At 44.0% G+C, this 19,892-nt stretch overlaps 1 protein-coding gene across 1 annotated transcript; it reads right to left on the minus strand.

Moving 5' to 3' along the window:
- Positions 1-3,890: 3,890 nt before the first annotated feature.
- SAMM50 (SAMM50 sorting and assembly machinery component) lies at positions 3,891-17,782 on the minus strand (the record flags this gene model as incomplete). The annotated part of the gene is made up of 13 exons (XM_010159740.1): positions 3,891-4,100; positions 4,902-5,043; positions 5,939-6,085; positions 6,877-6,944; positions 7,716-7,786; positions 10,155-10,241; positions 11,332-11,403; positions 12,070-12,198; positions 12,758-12,845; positions 13,059-13,189; positions 15,595-15,701; positions 16,794-16,881; positions 17,681-17,782. Coding segments are annotated over 13 exons (1,278 nt in total), but the record flags the coding sequence as incomplete, so codon positions are not given.
- Between the last annotated feature and the right edge of the window lie 2,110 nt (positions 17,783-19,892).

A 19,892-nucleotide genomic window follows, 5' to 3' on the forward strand; every position in this document is an offset into this window, starting at 1 on the left:
ACCCTCTTTACTAATTTTTAAGATGACAAGTACCTTACAGACACCGTTACAGTAAATTTTTCTTCCTGTTCTACAAAATGAGTGAAAATGTGGCTGGGGATGGTAGTGTTTTGGTTTTGTTTTTTTTAAATAACGTTCTTAATTTAATACTGAGGTAGAAACGTACCACTTAGCTTGTGCTACTGACTGGCTTCTGAATAATTTCTACTGCGTATTCTGTTTGGCTGACAGGCTTTGTAGAAGACCACTTACTCCACGCCGACACTAGCTCTACCAGCTGCAGGCTGCGTTCCACGTTCTGCTTAACGACGAGGAAAGCCAAACGCTCCAGTTTGTGCGGAGCACATCCAGCATGAAGTCTCGTCCCAATGAAGTTAAACTCACCCAAGGGCACTGCAGTTGCTAACAGCGACTTAGCATTGCTCTCACAACACACACATTCGATGACGCCGTTTCAGAAACGCTTCCACGGTAGGGAAGCTGTGTAAAAATCCCCCTGAAAAGGATCGCTACCCCTGTGGCTGCCAGGCTCCAGCCCTTTTAAACGCAAGGCAAGGACCGTCAGACCGACCTACAGTGTTATCCCAATCCATGTTCAGGATAATCTCCCAGACATCTGACCAACTCCTTAATATTCGCACGAAGGAGTAACGTTTCGTTTCCCCTGGAAGACCCCGTAAAAACTTCCACGCTTTCACCTGAGGAACAGCTCACAGACGCCTGCCTGATGCCCGCTCACTCTTCCGCGGGCCTGTACATTTTACCACAGCCGGGAGAGAAAGACCGAGTGCTTCCCTCGAGGGCACAACACGGATTTCGAGGAAATAACAGGTATTTGGGAAAGGTCGCAAGTGGCAAACGCGACTTGCTCCATCTCTGCCGTTCGCCGTTGGCAGCACGTGCAGGCCTGCAGTGAAAAGGCAGACAGCAAACGTACTTACGCTGCAGCGCCCTGCCGCGGTACTCAGAGGTCAGCACTGTATTTTATTTTTAAAGCTTAGATTTTTAAATCAAATACAGTTATGCTCTTAACAGCATGGAGGCAAACCTGCTCCCTGCATTCTAACCACCTCCCCATTTCCTCTTCTCCACCTTCCCCAGAAGCTCCCCAGCAGCTCACTCACCAGCAGCACCTAATACCCCCACATCTCCCAGGTATAAAGAGTATTTTGGGGTTTTTTACATAGGCGGAAGAGCTCCATAAATCACTTAGTGTCTGGTGATACAAATATTAGCCCTGCTTCCAAGATTACTGTGTTCTCCTCGCTGGCTCAGGTGCCGCCAAGACAGCAACAAGATACAGAGACTTGACCCCAAAAGCCCTCCTCTCCCGGCCTTTCAGCCCTAGGAAGGGCTGCAAGGAGTAACAACACAACTGAAGAAGCTCTGCTTCAGGTGGCATTTGTGACCTGAGTACTGTTCTCATAAAATGAACGAGCCCACGAGCACGTGGGCCGTCACCTCAGGGTACCACCGGGAAGCATCCCTCTCCACCTCACTCCCCAGCAGCAGGCATGGCGATAAAAGCAAGAGCATCCCAACGACTCAGTAGGCACAGCGATGTCCAGAAGCACCCATCTAAGCAAGTGCCACGCTCCGGAATCACCGTTAGGACCACAGGCCTTCCTTACACCCTTTACCCTTTCACAGACAAACTCCACAGCCGGAAATGCAGTCAGCCAAGAAGGAAATCGCTTCGGATCTGTCCGGAGCTCTTCTACCACCCTGTCTGCTTGGCACCACAGCAGCTTCTAGTAGGGTTCCCATTTCTCTCCTAGCCACCCACATTATTACAGCCTCTGCAAATTCCAGATGGGAACACAGTATTCACATCAATATTCTACAGAAGCAACAGCATCACCCAGAAGTTGCTTCCAGAGGAATACTTTGCGCACCTACTGCACGCCATAAGAAAATGTTCTCTTCCAGCGCAGTGCACTGCAGGTAGGGAAGGAGCAAAGGCTCATCGCACACGACTTTTCCCCCTTCAGTCAGTTCTGGGGCTGCGGTACAGCGCGGTCTGTCAGCAGATGTGCTTGGAAGGCCTCTTCAGCCTTCGGCAGTTCTCCCCGCTCAGCCCTCGTTTCTCACCCCGAACACAGTTCCCTCACAACTTCACTGTGGGCTAGCTGCTGCTTGCAGTGTGGGTGGGAGGCTGTGTCTGCAGGCCCCGCTCAACTCAGGAGGGCTAGAGGCCCTCTAAAACACCCACCCGATGCTCGCTTAGGGCTCTCGTACTACGCCTGAGCAGCCTTCAGCGTGCACAACAAGGGGGCTCTTCAGGCAACAGAATACATCCAGTTTTATCAGAAAGACCAAAATAAACTTTGAACTCCTAGGAGAAAACTCTAACAGCACTTTGGTATCTAAACATTCCCATTCAAAATACTTTTATATGTCAAAATGTAGATAGTGTTGGAGAAAAAACAGTAATATTTGTTGACATTCTTAACATAGCATCATATTTTATGCCATAACAACAAAAAATAATCAGCAGTGCCTTGTTAAATATGTATTTGCTACAGCAGCCATCAGATACACACACTGAAAAAGGTTCTTTACGTCACATCTTGGAATTTGAAACAGGCCTGACCTCTGTCATTCACACAGTGTTCTGGGTTGCACATCTGCGAGCCTGTGGCTGCAACTTCCTAACAAGGGGAGGAAGGATGTTTAGCCAAGCAAAGCTCTGCAAAACCAAGCAGATGAGTTCCCAGCTTTCATGTTCTGGGAAGCGAGTTATCCACACAAGCAGATTTACTGTATTACAGCAACGTATACCCAGGCCAAAGCAACCCATGAAACTCTGCCCTCTCCAGAGAGTGGAGCCTCAGCGCTTACTTGACTGGGAACAAGATTCCGTGGGATTCCCGACAGCCTTTGGCAAAGTGAAGTAGCTTGCCAGCGTGCCTAAATCCCTGCCTTTGGCTGAGTGGAAGAAATCAGGAGTATAACAGCTTGTCTGTTTCTGTTCTACTCTCCTTGAATCTTCTTTGTATGATGATTTTAATTTTGCCAACACGTAATAAAAAAAACGTAAATTTAGACGCAGGGAGAGTGGATTCTAGGTTGAGATTCTCTTAGGATAATGACAACTCGGGACTGACACACATATGCAAATTTAATACGTACCTCAGTCGTTTGGACTAAACTGTTGGATCAGTCCAACCTTACAAAAACTGGAATATATGCCAAGTGATAAAGCGGGAGTTCAGTTTTGAGTGAAATTAGCACCTAAAGACGCCAGTAGGGAGGCATGCCCCTCACACAAGAGCAAACAAGGCAGTAGCACAGGACCACGCCTCCAGAATCCCCCTTTGCAACTGCTACAGCAAGACCCGCTTGCGAGACTCGAACCAACGGCTTTGCCGAGAGCACCAAAACGCTCAAACCCACCTCCGAGTTCAGACCCTTCCAGAGTTGCTCTTGAATGTGAGTACACGCTGTGCCGGGCAGCTGACTCGAACCTTTACAGCAGGCAGTGCAGACCACAGGAGGTGTTTAAATGTAGGTGATTTCACAACAACGAAATGCATTCGAATCAGAACATTTTGGTTCACCTACAACACTTACTCACATAAAGGAATTTCTGATGTGTAATAGAGTTGTTTCAGGGCTGTTTGCTCACAGGAGGTGATGGAGGAGAAAAACTGTTCCCCCTTACTTCCCACTCCAGCCGTACTCACATTTGGTCATCCCAACACTTGCGAGGCCAGGGCTGCAAAAGCCAACGGCAGCTATAACCACGCGATCCCTATCCAAGAGCCAGTTCCTGACACAATTCTCTAGTACTTTAAGTAACCACCAATAAACGAAAGCTGTAAGTTAAAACAGCTAGAATCCTCCAAATGTACTCCCACCTTTGGTAAGAATCAGAGGTAGAACGAACCTTTAGAGCATAATTCTTTAATGCAGGTTCTTGTGGAATCTGAGACGCAAACGACTCAGAAGTGTATCTGCATTTCAAGAAAAAATGAGACCGTCTCAAGCTACGTTACAGTCTGGATTTCAGTACAGAGCCTGATTTCACACGCAGATGTAAAGCGTTTCTGTATTACAGAAACCTGATTCCTGCTCCAAACTGAACACCATCACATATCCTGAAAAGAGACAAACAATAAACAACATAAGTGATATGCAATGAACCGATGAAAATAAATCAATTCTCCCTAGCCCCAAATTCCCTAGGTTTTCAATCTTCGGAAAGTTAGAGTTCAAATTTTAGCTGACAAAGGCTTTTTTAAATAAATGCTTTGCCTATCTGTCACCCATCTGGAGTATTTACATTTGCAAACTAAAGCCCATAATTTTCAAATTGCTGTTATTCATTCTCATTTCACCTGAATGACAAGCAGAAACATAATACAACTCCTGTACAAAATGCAGAGTTTCTCACACAGGATTCACAGGCAAGAACAGGCTCCCTGAAGCTTTTCTGTTACATACTATAATATTTACTTGGCGTAGGATAATTGGTTGCTAACAAATTAATTCCTTCTCCCTTTATCTGAAGTTAAACTTGCTTTCATTTTCAAGCAAAGACATTAAACTTGTTATTTATCCAATCATTTGGTTTTGGAAGGCTTAAGAAAATCCCATGAGCTATTCGAGCGATCATTTCCCCTAAAGAAATAAAACCTGCTAGCCAGCTACTCATACATTCCAACAGCTGATCTCCAGTTCAGCAAACCTTGAAACCCGAGATACAAAGTCCTCAACCAAGACTGTGAAACCAACAGGAATACAGCCAGCTGCAAGAAGAGCATCGAGTGCTGAAAAATCTCTCAGCTGGCACAGAATAAAGTCTAAAGACAGCAGTTCTCTCTGCCAAAACCAGATAGAAGCGCAGTAACCTCTAAAACCAGTTATTATTTAAAAAAAAAATGGAGTATAAACCAAACCTGTCACCAGACTGTACTCCCATGGGGAAACAGTAGTTAAGTTCCAATCTAGCAATGTTTCCAAGCCGGAGCACTATTCCAGCACCATAAGACCATCGCATATATTCCGCCAGTTTCTGCAGGTGAGCCCTGGGACCATCACCTGAAAGCAAAAGAGCAGGAGCACAAGAGTCAAAGTAGGCTGTCCAGGTGGTCAAACGCTAACTGGATTTTCAGAGCTAGAAGGCAACTTAGCAGCACCTCCTGCAGATTCAAAAATCTATCTGCTACCCCCAACTCCCGTAAATGCCATTACCCCAGACTCAAACTGCTACGATTTTAGTTGGACTGCTGGGTGATCTTCATTTCCCACCCTATGCTACCTATGTGCATGAATCTGGAAATGAGGACGGCAGACTTAAAAGTCATCTGTGGGTCTCTCTTAGTTTTAAAGGTGATTGGTCTGCTTTTCAAGTGTGCACAAAGTGTCTCCCTCCCACACGGATGCCACCTCTCTTCCATCAAGCGAGGGAGACATCAAATATCACTATATCCACAAATTGATTGAACCGATAAACTGTACACTAATACGCTGAACTCTATCTCCAAGAAAGTTGATGGGGGGGGGGGGGAAAACACAACAGCAAAGCATCAGCTACCACATCCTCACCTACACTCCCACACCACCACTTTGTGTTTACCTCATCCCAGAAAACTGTAGGATCCCCCTAAAACATCACCTTCCTGTCTCCCGTTAGATTGGTGTCCAGCAGGTTGACCGACCACGCTGGGCTGCGAACATCACCAACACCCAGACACTACTGTTACCACCCTCGCTCTCTTTCCTACAAATTGTGCTAGAATTTATGCAGAGAGCTAAAAAGACTACTGGCAGTCTGCCAAATACAGAGGTTAACAGCAGCAGCTTTTTGAGAGGCCCCAAAATATACGCAGTAAACAAACCACTTCTGAGCAAACAGACACATAACAGCTCTCTTTTTGCTGTTGCATGTATATGAGAAGCAGGTTTTGTTATACATAACTCCATGGAGACTTACCATAGTTAAGGTTGCAGAGGTTTCCAGCATTAAGGAAGAAATGTGTTCGGAAAAGGTCTCCAAATCCTCCCCGGCCTGGCCGGAAAGGGAGAGGGGTGTACAGATGCAAGCCTCCGGCCCAATAGGCTTCTCCTCCCAAGTAATCACCTATTTAGGGAAAACATTGGAATAAAAGAACTTACTGTGGAATATATTAAAAGAACAAGAACACAGCCTTATGCTGTTTTATGCTCTCTCTTTTACAACTCTTGTCACGTGCTTTGAGCTCCCACCAATGTTGCCACTATCAAAAAATTACCACTTAGACAATTAAACCTTCCCAGTAAATTGCCCTTTTCCTTCATTCCCTCACCCAAACAGCCTGGGGTATGCATCCACTTGTTCATCGGCGACTGCCCCTGAACACCCCTTGTACTTGCCTCAGTTTAAATAAAAAAAATGGGAAATCGATACAATTAAACAATTAGCTCTATATACTGAACACTGGATCCACTGATAGCAGCAAGTCACCAGCAGAGCAAGGAACAGAACTGAGGAAGCTCCTGGCTCTGCAAAAACCTCTCTTATCAGATTACCTTTCCCCTAAGGAAACAAACGCTGGATCAAATAGAGGATTTCATGCGACGCTCACTATAACCATCTTTTGGGAATGTTTTCAGCTGCTTACTAATTAAGGTGACATACCGGAAGTACGCAGGTCGGAACACATATTTGGTACCTGGTTTGCAGAAGAGGCTTATGGCTTAACCAAGAACTACCTGGCTTTATTCCATTGTGAACCAATACGCAACAACAGAGCAAAGACACAACACTTCTCAAAGTGCAGAATGACCGTGCTGATGCTTAAGCTACACAAAGCTTAGGGACAGAATTTGATTCTTTGTTACACACTAATATTTGCAGTATTGTCAGAGGAGTGGGGTTTTGAAGTTTCAGACCTTCACTCTGGGGTCCAATGCTGTACATGCTGAATCCACGCACGCTTGTTGGTCCACCAAGGTAAAACCTAGTGAATACAGTTAGATTTAATGCTTTACTTGAAGGACATATTTGAAAATATCTAGCCACACTTCTAACATTGCTTTGCAGAGTTACAGGTTACTTGGTAACAGGATTAGTAAAATGCATTTAAAGAAATACAAGCAATTATATCTACATCTAAATCCCAATGCATTCGGCAAAATTCAAAATAAATGAAAGCACTAAAAATAAAAAAACACTCTTCCATCACCTACAAAGATCAGAACTGAAGGTCCCCCAGGACTGAAGAAGAATCAGAACACTGCCTGATTCTGTCTGTTGAAGTAACTTTGACAAAATACTGTACTGAAGATGTATCACATGCGAGGTTGCCACTTGGCAGCTACTGTAAACAAATTCAAGTCTAAATGGTTTCTGCTAGCGATCTTTAGACACAGGTGTTGCAGGGCAAAACTGCCTAAAAAGTCCACAGAGTTATAAGACAGCTTTACTTTTAAAAATATGGTATTACCTGTGCCTGACAAAATTCTGTAGATGGTAAATACCATTTTGCAACCATAAATACTGTCAGGCAGAGCTACTACATAGCAAACTACACATTTATACCACCCCAGTATGAAAAAATCAAACCCAGAAAGCACAGCTTGAGCAGCAACATTCAATTAAAGCTAACTAGAAATTTATTTTATTCTCCTCAGAACCAGAACTACTACTGCTTCTCTCTTCCACTATAGGGTTTTCTTTGTATGTTTCCTGGGTTGACTGAAAAAAAATAAGAAATGTTTAAAAAACTTGCCTATCAGCTATACTGGATGGCTTGTCTCCAATAGGTACTAGCATTCCACCCCAAAGTGATGCTGAGAAAACCTTTGGAGAGAAAAAGAAGTTGTTTATTAACACGTATTACTTCATTTCCCTAAAAAAATAGCATTAGTAAAATTTCATCGTTCAGGAGCAGGCAGAGCTCCCATCAGCCTGACAGAAAGTTACAGATGATGACAGTGCATCCACGGGTATCACACCATCAGCAATGGTATTTTCAGGAAACTCTGGATCATTGCTGCCCTCTTCCTTTTAGGCAGTGCCACATGTTGGAAAAGTCAGAGCGGCACGTTTGACCCACGTGCTGCTTTCACAGCAGCTAAAGGGAACACTCATCCAGCTCCTCTTTTCTTAAGAATTTTCATGTCTTGAAGTAAGACAACACTGCTGACACAAATGACTCCTGGCAATTTTACACCTATAGGAGGCTACCAAAATGTACCCTTATTACCTGCCTGTAAATCAGCCTTAGAAATGAAACCTTCTGCAACTCACTATGCTGGCACCACATCCATCATTACTGCTTACCTCTGCAGTAATTCTGGGGACCCAAACCACTAGAATACATACATTTAGTCATTTCCTTGCTGCCTGTGTACCAAGGAGATGGTACTGCCAGACGGTGAGACCTCTCCCTAGGCTAAAGGCGCTGGGTAATTAATGTTACAGCACGCTCCTGCTCCCTTCCGCCCTGCGTCCCCCGGCGCCTCCCCTGCCACGATCAGACGCGAACTCCGCACGCACAGACCTGGTTACACAGCGCTCGGCACGGGGGAAAGCCAGCTGCACGCTGCGCTCCCCAGCGACGGATCGCAAGATCAGGTACACCACCCCAGGAGATACGCCTCGCTCTGGTGCGCCGCGTAGGCACACCAGCAGCCATGGGAAAAAGCAGAGTCCTCTTGGCGCAGCCGCAAAGCCACTGAATTACTCCACAGGAAAACTCCTTTCTCAGCCGACGGGCAGCAAGTCATCGAAAGGTGACCAGAAGCGCAGTGCCTTCTCTCCCACCGCAGGGGAAGCGCAAATAGGATGATGACATAAGAAAAGGACACAGCAGACGGCTTTCAAATGCCCTTCTGCGTTGGCCTCACGGCTCTAACTCAAGAGCTTGGCTGCACCGAGTCGCCCAAGAGCGAAAAAGCATGGAACTGCAGACTGACAGATCCTCGCAGCATCAGCCAATTCATATCAGCGCTACAGAAGTAGTTTGGAGCTTTTCACTTGCACTGCTGGCATGATGCTAACATTATTCCAGTCTCCTAGAATTTCTTCATTGTTCCAGTACTTCTTAAAAAGCTTTCAAGAGGCTGAGATCTCAACTCTTGTTTTGTTTAGCAAGTTGGGATGCAAATTATTGTAACTCCTGATTTTGAGTTTTTCGTACCTGAAGCTGCTGGTTTAACTCCCCACTGACCTATAAGAACTTAATGCACCATCTTCGTGTGATAAAGAACCACTTTCTAAATACAGACAGAAATATTTCAATACACAGTTAAATTCTTATTTCACTAAGCAGAAAAACACCTATTTCCACCTACTACTAGCTCTATGCTGTTAAAGATGCCTGAAACTTAAGAGCTCTGTGTTCTCCTAAGAAGCTGGAGTACATTGGACATGAACTTGGAGTCATCCAGTCGTTACCTCTGAATGAAATACAGTCGGTACACCCAAGACCTGCTCTGCCAACCAAACCAAGAGTTCCCAGTGATGAAGACACAAGAATTTGCTCCCTAACTGCTCAGTTGCTCCAAACCTAAGTACTAACGTAGGCACACCACACCATAAAATCTGGGATGTGCTCTGCCTACAGGACGGCAAGGCTGGGGTCTCAAACTTGTCACACTACTGTGTCTTCCATATTGGAACTTAGATTGTTCATTGTGCCCAAATATGAGGAAGTCCAAAATGTTGCAGTGCAACGTTAGTGCTGCAGTGAAATCAGCCCTCCCATTTTCACCCAATAATTTTACATACGAGAAATAATTACATGCTAGGATACCAAAATCAGTAGTCATATATTCACAATTTACAGTGAAAAAAGTAAACCAAGATCAGTCAGAATATTCATAACCAAGTGAAAGAAACAGAACAAAGGCTGTAATAAGTTTTTGAAAAATCACTCTTAAGATCACAAAGAACAGAGAGGCCCAACATTACTCCTGCATGGAAAACAGTTCACATGGTTAATTGTCAAACAAGACGATCTTTCCAAAACGCCCACTTCCCAAGGGACTATGCAAGCAGGAATGTCAGGCTAAAAATAAAGAGGGTTGCATTTTCAAAACACTAACCAGCCATCTTTCACGTCCATGATCACTTCCTAGTCCATGATGAATAACCTTAAGGCACATATTGAATAACCTCACTTGCCAACCCAGAACAATTACTGAAGTATGTTAAAAAAAATTACCGAATCCCAGATAAGTTGCTTATTCAACTGAAATTCAAAATCCTCTTTCAGAAAGCTCACATCTCCACCCGTATAGCCAGCCAGCTCCTGCAAAGACATAAGTTTATGAAAGTCACAACAGATATTACATCTTTCTTCCCTCTAAAAGTTCATCAGCACAAGCAGTGTTTTCTGTACAAGAAATACAGATACACTGGTATGGAGAGAACCGAATTCTGGACCAATGTTCTGATGGAGATGCATGGTTTTCCAAAGAGCTGCATTTTTCTCCTCCAAATATTAAACCGAGGTATCGCTTTCTGATTCATTTTATAAACGACGGCAAAATAGAACGGAGCTGGAAAGTTCAGCACCCAAAATCCAAACTTTTCCTGTATTTACCTAGGCCTGAGAAGATTTCAAATGTTCTAAAAGCAGGGCTGAGGAAGCAGCCAGCCAGCTGCACTGCACCAGTGCTAGCTGAACACAACAGGGGAAGTGACTGAATCAGCGTTAGGGACAGCATCTGACAAATGATGTGTCAACTGAACCCTGAATTACAACCACCAACAGGATAGTTCACTGCTGCTAAGGAACAGCAGCACTTCTAGTTCCAATGGCCTTTCAAAGCAATCTGCTTCTAAAGCAGAAGTTAATGCTGCTGAGGTATTAACCCATACAGGCAGAAAAGCCAGCTTTTCTAAAAGCTCTGAAAGCACCTGTAATATTTTCTGTGCCAAAATGATACAGGTGTATGCCTTGGAGAGTTATTTTTACCCAGTCTTTCAGCTGTAATTCCAAGCATTACAAACTTCGTAAAGAGCAGCAGGACCACAGCCTCATGTCACAAGGACTAATGCGTGCCGTAAAGCGTAAATACCGCCAGGGATGATGTATCCTGGCTAATAAATAATTTAATGCTAATGGAACGATGAAACGGCTCTGCTGTTTGACCAGTGTCGTACGAATGAGAACTTGCCACCATAAAAAGGGTTTCACGATTTTAAAAGGCACAAGCTGCAAAGATTAAAAGTAAATACTGGTCATCACTTGATCCTCACCAATTTACGACTCATTTCTTAACAGTTAATTTCTAACTCCAGACATTTTTAACACAAACAGCAATTAGATAACTTAAAACTTCCACAAACCCATCTAGAGATAAAATCCACTAACGGCGTAAGTGATTTAATATTACCTGATTGATTTTCAGCAAAGCACCTCGCCTCGGCAAGATTGAGGAGTTCCGGGAATCAATCACCATGGCATGCTGAAAGGAATCAAACATCTGGTTTTAGGTTTTCCTATCTGCTGAGTACCACAGAGTGACGCTGTCGCTTTCCTTCCAATGCTGTGCAAACAGTGGAAGACAACCCCAGCTCTAGCTAAGGCTAGTGGAGCTTCATGGATTTGGGAACAATATACCGACAGGCTAACTGCGTTTTGCATTTCAAGGCCACGTGAAACACAGGCATTTGTACCTTTGGGCCATGGTACACACCAGAAATAGAGCAGCAGCAACGCCCCAGTAGAAATCACCAATTCTGTGACAGTAAGCTGCAAATAGTTTACCTCCTACAAGTTGTAAGCTACGAGTTAAAGGTGAGAAGTGATCAACTACGACTAGAGGAAGGAATATTTAGAAAGGGCACAGCAACCGTAGGATGAGGAAATTCACCATCTTCTAAGCAACAAGACAATTCTGCCAAGGGACAGCAGACGACATGGAGGGAGGCCCCACAGAAGGCAGAAGCCAGCCTACACAGGAGTCGGGCACCTGGACTTCCTGATGACTTGGTGCGAATGACCAAACAGCAAAAGACACTTGAAATAAAACACGCTGCCTACCAAGACAAAAAGCTCCTTTGGTATCGTTTGTAAACATTAGATTACTCAAAATAATGTGTTTTTAAACAATATCAGGAAAAAGCCTTACAGAGAGAGAAGACTTGAGGGAGTGTCCACTCTCTTCTCGAACAGAAAAGGATGCTGTTCTGGCAAGGCAGCCAAGCTCTCTCCACACACCCTCCCACTTCAGTGTGTGATTGGTCTTCCAGATTGGAATCTGCAAATACAGAATTGGATAAGGCATGAAAAAAATTTTGACACAAAATTAAAATAAACATTTCCTTGAAAAACCTTTCTCTCTAAAGTTTATTTACACATGAGCCTGTCTTTTTCTTTCCAAACTTCTTGGATCAGACACAAACCCTTTCTCATTTCAGAGTAGTGCTAATTCTGCTCCAGCCAAGACCATTTCTCCAGGCAGATGCACACACTACTTAATCCATCCCAAATGAAAAATACCTTGAATCGGGTTCATACAGCGAGCTAGGCAACCAGCTGCCTCTCTGAAATGGTACTATTAAGCATTAAAAATCTGGAGAAAAACACATTAGCATTTTTATATGGACAAAATACTGTGGAATTCTAAGAAAAAGACTAAAAGCATCACCTCTGTCATTTTAAAATTGTCAACCTCTTTTAAACAATGACAAGTTAGCCCTTTGCATAAATGTTTCAATTATTAAAAAAAGGTAAACCACGTATTTGTGAAAGCCAGCTGTGACCTGAATTACATGTAAATGAAGCACGTGTTCCAGAAAGATTTGGGCTACACTTACATTAAATTCTGTTGATATCCCTCTATCAGTTTCACGAAGCGAGCTCCAAGGGAACTGTCCAGTTACTTTATACAGGTTAACTGAAAAACTGAAACACAGCATTACTGGTAGGTTTGAAAGTGAAACTATTTACGTAGGTGGCGTTTTACATTCTCACAAAAACTTAAGAAAGCAGCTCTGCTCCATTATTAGCAGACTCTCAGCAAAGGAACAGATTTAATTATTACTCAGTGAAAGACCTTACTAACTGTTTTATATGCCTTCAATAAAAAAAAGTAGTACTCAAAAATGCATCCCTTACTTTCTTTCAAAGTTGCCAGGCTGTGGTCTGAAGAATGACAGGCCATATGAAGTTTCCTTTGTTCCATAGGAGAACTGGAAAGTTACCTTTTCTGCACGTCCAAAGAGATTTGGGAACTTCAGCCCAAGTACCTATGGAAAACAAACAAACAAACAAACCCAAAAACATTTCATATGGTTTGCTATCTTGCACCTTAATTGTGTGCTGGAGACAAGCATATCTGCCCTGAGAAGGAGAAATGAAGGTATTCAAAAAGAGTTATGACAGAACATGGTTTTTCCCCATAAGTTAGGTTCCTCTTTGCTCTGGCAGCAAAAGCCATCACAGCAACACAAGTTCCAGTTAATCCACCAATTGCTAGTGCTGCCCAGGAGCTGCCGACGGAAATCTGCATTCTCCGGCTATCGCGGCTACTGCCGTTATGCCAAGCAAAATCTCCCAGCCAGTCTCAAAGCCAGAGGGAATGAAGGCTTCGGCATCAGCAGCAACTGCTCTCTGCAACTGCAGATTTTCCAGCCAGGTAGGGTTGACTGGAACCACAGCAATAAGCCAATGGAAAATTATCAGCCCAGAGCCACTCCCTCATGGTTTGGTTCTGAGTAACAAGATGCTTTTGCAGTCAGTCCTGACGCAGTACGACCCACCACTGCCGTTCTCCAGAAACTACAGCTAAACGCTTTGCCTGGTTCTGACAAGAAGCCACAAGAAGTGTGGCCAGCAGGTGAAGGGAGGGGATTCTGTCCCTGTACTCTGCTCTTGTGAGACCCCGCCTGGAGTGCTGCGTCCAGCTGTGGAGCCCTCAACATCAGAAGGATATAGCCCAGTTGGAGCGAGTCCAGAGGAAGCCACGGAGATGCTCAGAGAGCTGGAGCCCCTCTGCTATGGGGACAGGCTGGGAGAGTTGGGCTTGTTCAGCCTGGAGAAGAGAAGGCTCCAGGGAGACCTTATAGCACCTTCCAGTGCCTGAAGGGGCTACAAGGAAGCTGGGGGGGACTTTTTACAAGGGCCTGTAGTGACAGGACAAGGGGTAACGGGTTTAAATTGAAAGTGGGGAGGTTTAGATTAGATATCAGGAAGAAATTCTTCCCAGAGAGGGTGGGGAGGCACTGGGACAGGTTGCCCAGAGAAGCTGTGGATGCCCATCCCTGGAAGTGTCCAAGGCCAGGCTGGATGAGGCTTGGAGCAACCTGGTCTAGTGGAAGGTGTCCCTGCCCATGGCAGGGGTGTTGGAACTGGATGGTCTTTAAGGTCCCTTCCAACCCAAACCATTCTGTGATTCTATGACTAATTCCTTGTATCCCTGTGGCAGCTCCTGGCCCTTCAGCAGCAAGGATGGAGCAGGTTTTCTCCAAGCACAGACGCTGCCGGGACTGTTCTACTGGTGCGTGTTTTGTTTTAAAAGAATGTTAGAAAGCTAGCATAGTATGAAATATTAGATCTATAGACTTTAGATGAATTGAAGGGATTAGAATGAATGTCACATCTATTTCACTCTTAAGGAAACAATCTCTGCTACTAATACCAGTGCATGTGAGTCATGTCAAACTTTTTACTTCTCTGGGACAAATTAATATCAAATAGAAGGGGCAGCTGAGTACAAGAAGAGAAAACTAAGTACTTTCCAACTGTTTTCAAATGCACTGGGACCAACAAGCAGGATTCCCCACTGGCTGCATTCAGGCCATGACACCCTGAACACTGCTCTCTCCACAGCGGAGCTCCATCAGCAGCTCTAAGTTCCTATTCCCCCTGCACTTCCTGAGCCATGCAGCATCTTATCCCAGTTAAAAACACCCCTAAGAAGAAAAGGATGAGTCCCTTGATCTGGCTTATCTACCAGCCCCAGGCACAGCTGTACTGTGCACGTGAGGAGGCAGAATGGGTGCCGGAACGAGCACCTGGAAGCGTGATCTACTTACACCAGCACTTCCCTTCAAAGCACCTTAGCAGAACAACAGCTGTTAGTTTTTGTGTGGACCGGTAAACATTTTTCACACAAGGTTTTAACCTGAGGCATCCTTAATTGAATCAAACGGGAACAAGTTCCACAGCCTACACGGTTCTGGAAAACCCCACATTTTGCAGCCCAGAATAACTGGTACTGGGCTAAAACAGTGAAAACCCAGAACAATTTCTAAGTCAAACAAAAAGCATATTGACTGAGATGAAAAACACTTTCAATAGATCAAACAGATACTAAATGCCAAACTCCTTTCTGATGTCTCCAGTAGATAAAGTGTCTTAAATAGCATCGAGAAATAATTTAAGTAATTTTAAGAATTAAAAAATGAACATACTGAGTGGAAGCTACAGCATTCTTCCCCAGCTCAAAACAGGCTTTTGCTGAATGAAAGCCTAATACACAGACTCTTTAGAGACAAAGTTCTGGCAAAGCCTTAGTAAAGCTGGATCAAGAAAATAATTTGGCTTGAGCCTAGTCCTCACTTACTTAATCACCAAATTCCTTGCTAGGTTTGAAACATGAGAGTAAGAGGAATATCAAAAGGAAGTAATAATTATTGGAAGTAATCCATACCATACTGCCTTCATTGTTGCCCACCATGGTGTTATAGCTTCCAGTTAGTCTCCTCAGTTCTGTTACCTCAAAGGTTACATCTAAACCATTTGGAAGGGCATCATCTCCTACAAAAGCAAACAAACACACACACCTTATCTCCAAAGAGCTATTTAAAAAAAATGCAGACAGAAGATGACTTGAATTACTTGAAAACTGGTTGAATTAAATTAAATGTCTACATTACAAAGAAAAATGGCTGGAGAAAAAGATGTCATTTGGATATGACTGCAGGATCGGGTTTAATCATAGCATGACCAGCTTTAATCAACAGGTTAGCTTAACTATGAAATACGTTTGTTACCTACCCACTAAACACAAAGAAGCACACCAATTCTTAGGTTCGAATAAAGAGAAATTAAAGCCATCCAGAGGTGGCAAGAAGAGCGCTAGGGCAGAGCTCCCAGCGCTCTGCGGCTCAGTGCTGAACAGCAGAAACTGCCCCGTCCCCTCAGGGCTCTGGCTAGGGCAGCTGTTCCAAAACAGAGCTGTCAGGGGTACCTAGTTCTGCTTGAAGCAAATGGGACAGCATCCCATCACCAGCCATCTGCGGGACCGCACCGCATTTCCTTCTCACTGACACAACTTCTTCTGCTGAAGAGAACAGCAGCAGGTTTGAAAAGCAACCACAAGCCTGGAAATGCCAACAGAGCCTTACTGTGAAACCTGCAGACAGTCAGCTGCCCCGTATATACCATAAGCCAATATTTAATCACAAGCACTGATACAATGGCTAGTATTTCCTTAAGCACCAAGGATGTGCTGATATAACGTCAGTTATGTGATGCGTAACAAATGGAATTCTGTACAGGACACATTTTCAAGCTTTTCTACAAGTGTTCCTCTGAAACTTTGGATTAAGGGATGTATACTGTAATTATTTTAGTGCTGGAAACTCACTCATTTTTGCAGGTATACAAGTAACAGTTACATACACATCTATACAGACCCATGCAAATACATCTTTTCCGTAAGGATAATGGATGTAGACACATATATTTGTATATACAGCACACCTACATGTATACCTCAAATACGTAAAGGTATATGAGCAAGTTGTACACACAAAAAATGGCCAGCCTATTACACAGAGAAATATATCTCATAGGTATGCATGTGTGCGTGAGGAAGAGGGTGAGGATGAATGAGGCAATACACACCTTGGCAGGTATCTATCAGAACCTCTACCTGCCTGAAGATTCCTAGACGAAGCAACTTTTCACGGGCTTCGTGTGATTTTCTCATCACCTACAGGGTGAGAAAAGGAGCTCAGTCATTCAGGTTATCAAAATATAACTAAGATAAAATAGTTAAAATCCATCTAAGCCATACATTCACAGATTTTGTATATAAAGACACATACATACGACTTCAAAACAGGTAACAACGACTTTAACACTTGTGTTGGTAAAGAAATGAATGAAACCCAGAGCATCCAGCTCAACGCTCACCTCCTGTTAGTTTGCATCGTAATTGAGTAATAGCTTTAAGTATCATAGCAAACAGGCTTCAGTACTTAAAACTTACACAACTACTTAGGGGGCCTACAATTTTCACAAAAAAAAAAAAAAAGCCCTAAGCACCCTAATCTGTTTAATTTAGACCAATTTACAGGTCTAAGTGCCAGCTGTACTCCAGAAGGAATCACCACCTGTGTGTCCAGCAGAAGGACATACAACCTAACTCACCCTCTGCTCCACTGTGGAGACTGGTATCAGACACCTGTGCTAGATCCAATAATTGATCTTAAGCAAATTAACTGAAAGTGTCACCCACACCACCCACCAGTTCTCAAATGGGACAAGTGAAGCTGGCAAAACACGAGAGTACTGTTGGCCACCTGACAACGTCTTTGAGGTGAACACATCAGAAATAAAGTAGCTTCCCGCACTTCACATTTAAATGGCTTCCCTATCAAAAGTTTAAAATCATCACAAAACTTGACAGTTGCCCCATGTCTGACGGGAGTAGCTCAAAGCAGGAAAAAGGGAGGAGATCATAACCTGAATTTTTACACAGTAGGTTTGATATTCACTACAGTACTTACATCAATGAGATTTTTAGCCTTGAAAACATCAGAGATTTCATACATGATAATGTCATCTTTGGTCCTTCCAAGTCCATCAAAATGCACATGCTGAACCACCACCTAAGCAGAGCAGAGGGTTAAACAAAAGTACTGAATTTGCATTTAATGAGTATCAAAATCACCAATGGCAGAAAAAAAACCTGTTGTCCACATAAGAAACCCTGAAGATTCCTAGGCTAATTGCTGCTAACCCACATTATGTCTAAACTGGAGAGACATGGATTTGACCGATGGACCGCTCGGTGGATGAAAAAATGGCTTGATGATTGCAGAGAGTGGTGGTCAATGGCTCAGTGTCTGAGCGGAGAGCAGTGACGAGCGGTGTTCCTCAGGGGTCGGTGTTGGGACCTGTGCTGTTTAACATCTTTGTTAGTGACACAGACAGAGGGAACGAGTGCACCCTCAGCAAGTTTGCTGACCACACCAAGCTGTGTGGTGCAGTTGACACGCTGGAGGGGAGGGATGGCATCCAGAGGGACCTGGACAGGCGGGAGAGGTGGGCCACTGCCAACCTCATGGAGGTCAACAAGGCCAAGTGCAAGGTCCTGCACCTGGGTCGGGGCAATCCCGGCACAAGGACAGGCTGGTTGGAGAGTGGATAGAGAGCAGCCCTGAGGAGAAGGACTTGGGGTACTGGGGGATGAAAAGCGGGACATGAGCCGGCCGTGTGCGCGGGCAGCCCAGAAAGCCAACCATATCCTGGGCTGTAGCCAGGGCAGTGTGGCCAGCAGGGCGAGGGAGGGGATTCTGCCCCTCTACTCTGCTCTGGTGAGACCCCACCTGGAGTGCTGCGTCCAGCTGTGGAACCCTCAACATCAGAAGGATATAGACCAGTTGGAGCGAGTCCAGAGGAGGCCACGGAGATGCTCCGAGGGCTGGAGCCCCTCTGCTATGGGGACAGGCTGGGAGAGTTGGGCTTGTTCAGCCTGGAGAAGAGAAGGCTCTGGGGAGACCTCACTGCAGCCTTCCACATGTCCTTTAAGGTCCCTTCCAACCTAAACCATTCTAGGATTCTATGATTCTAATACTGGCTATAGCAGAAGAGACAGTAACAGACTGTGGGGCTGAGATTTTAGTCGTCACTGTTGTGTGGACAAGTAAGTCACTGCAGAAATCACACGGAGATGTTAGGACAAATAGGAGAAAACATGTAGTCGGTTGTTGGTAGCTATTTCTTGTATCAGCTACACATAAGTAAAGAGCTAAAAGTAAAAAGAAGCAAACCTAGAAGACATAAACATTCTAACCCTAACTATTAAAATTATTATTACCGCTGGAGCATTGTCGTTTAAGATGCACATTAATACCACCAGCATTATGAGTTTTTATATTTTCTTAAAAACATTAATCTTCTTATACAATCATCTTAGATAATTTCATCTTAAAAACAAAAACACACCCCAGGTTAGCTGGTACAAATGGACTGCAGTGATTGCATTTCCTTTATTTTCCCAACCTTTTCAGTGTATTGTAACTTCAGGGATGTCAGAAAAAAAAAAATCTGCAAATGTTTCATGTACTTGCATACAAAAAAACCAGCAAAACAAGAGCAACCTAGCATTACTGCAAATTGCTTAAAAAAACCCTATCAGACTATATACAAAATGAACTAAATAAAAAAGCAAATGTTATTACCAAGTTTCTAGTGAGGATAACTCTCAATAGCGTATGGGAAAGGAAATCCTTAACAGAAACCACGACAAAGCACCTCGATCATGGCTAAACATATTACGGGCCAAGGCAGACATGCTTTTACATGTGAAATATTTGCTTCTAAAAATGCTACCACCCTCTGTTAGTATTTCCCTTAGTAACAATTCATGTGGTGGCAGTTTACCCCAACCTGGCTAACAATTCACTCCAGCAGATTAAGGACAGGCTGAAGCAGTGTGGCAGAAGCAGTAATCTCTTATGAGTGGGCGGGGGGCAAAGCAGCATCTGGAAACAGGTCTATTATCTCAAAGCTGAATTCTAATAAAAGCTCCTGTGGTAGGGGAAAAAGAAGAACAGGAACTGGACAACATCAGATTAAATTCACAGCACTAAATTTAATTTTTTCACTTCTCAAGCCATCGATTAGATAGTTCCCTTAGGAAACACAAGCAAGGAAGGGTGCCAAGGCATTTCTCTTCAGAAAAAAATCAGGATGTGTCGTGGTTTAACTCCGGCT

This window comes from Eurypyga helias, unplaced genomic scaffold (genome assembly GCF_000690775.1).
Source record: "Eurypyga helias isolate BGI_N326 unplaced genomic scaffold, ASM69077v1 scaffold19609, whole genome shotgun sequence".
NCBI classification, from domain to species: domain Eukaryota; kingdom Metazoa; phylum Chordata; class Aves; order Eurypygiformes; family Eurypygidae; genus Eurypyga; species Eurypyga helias.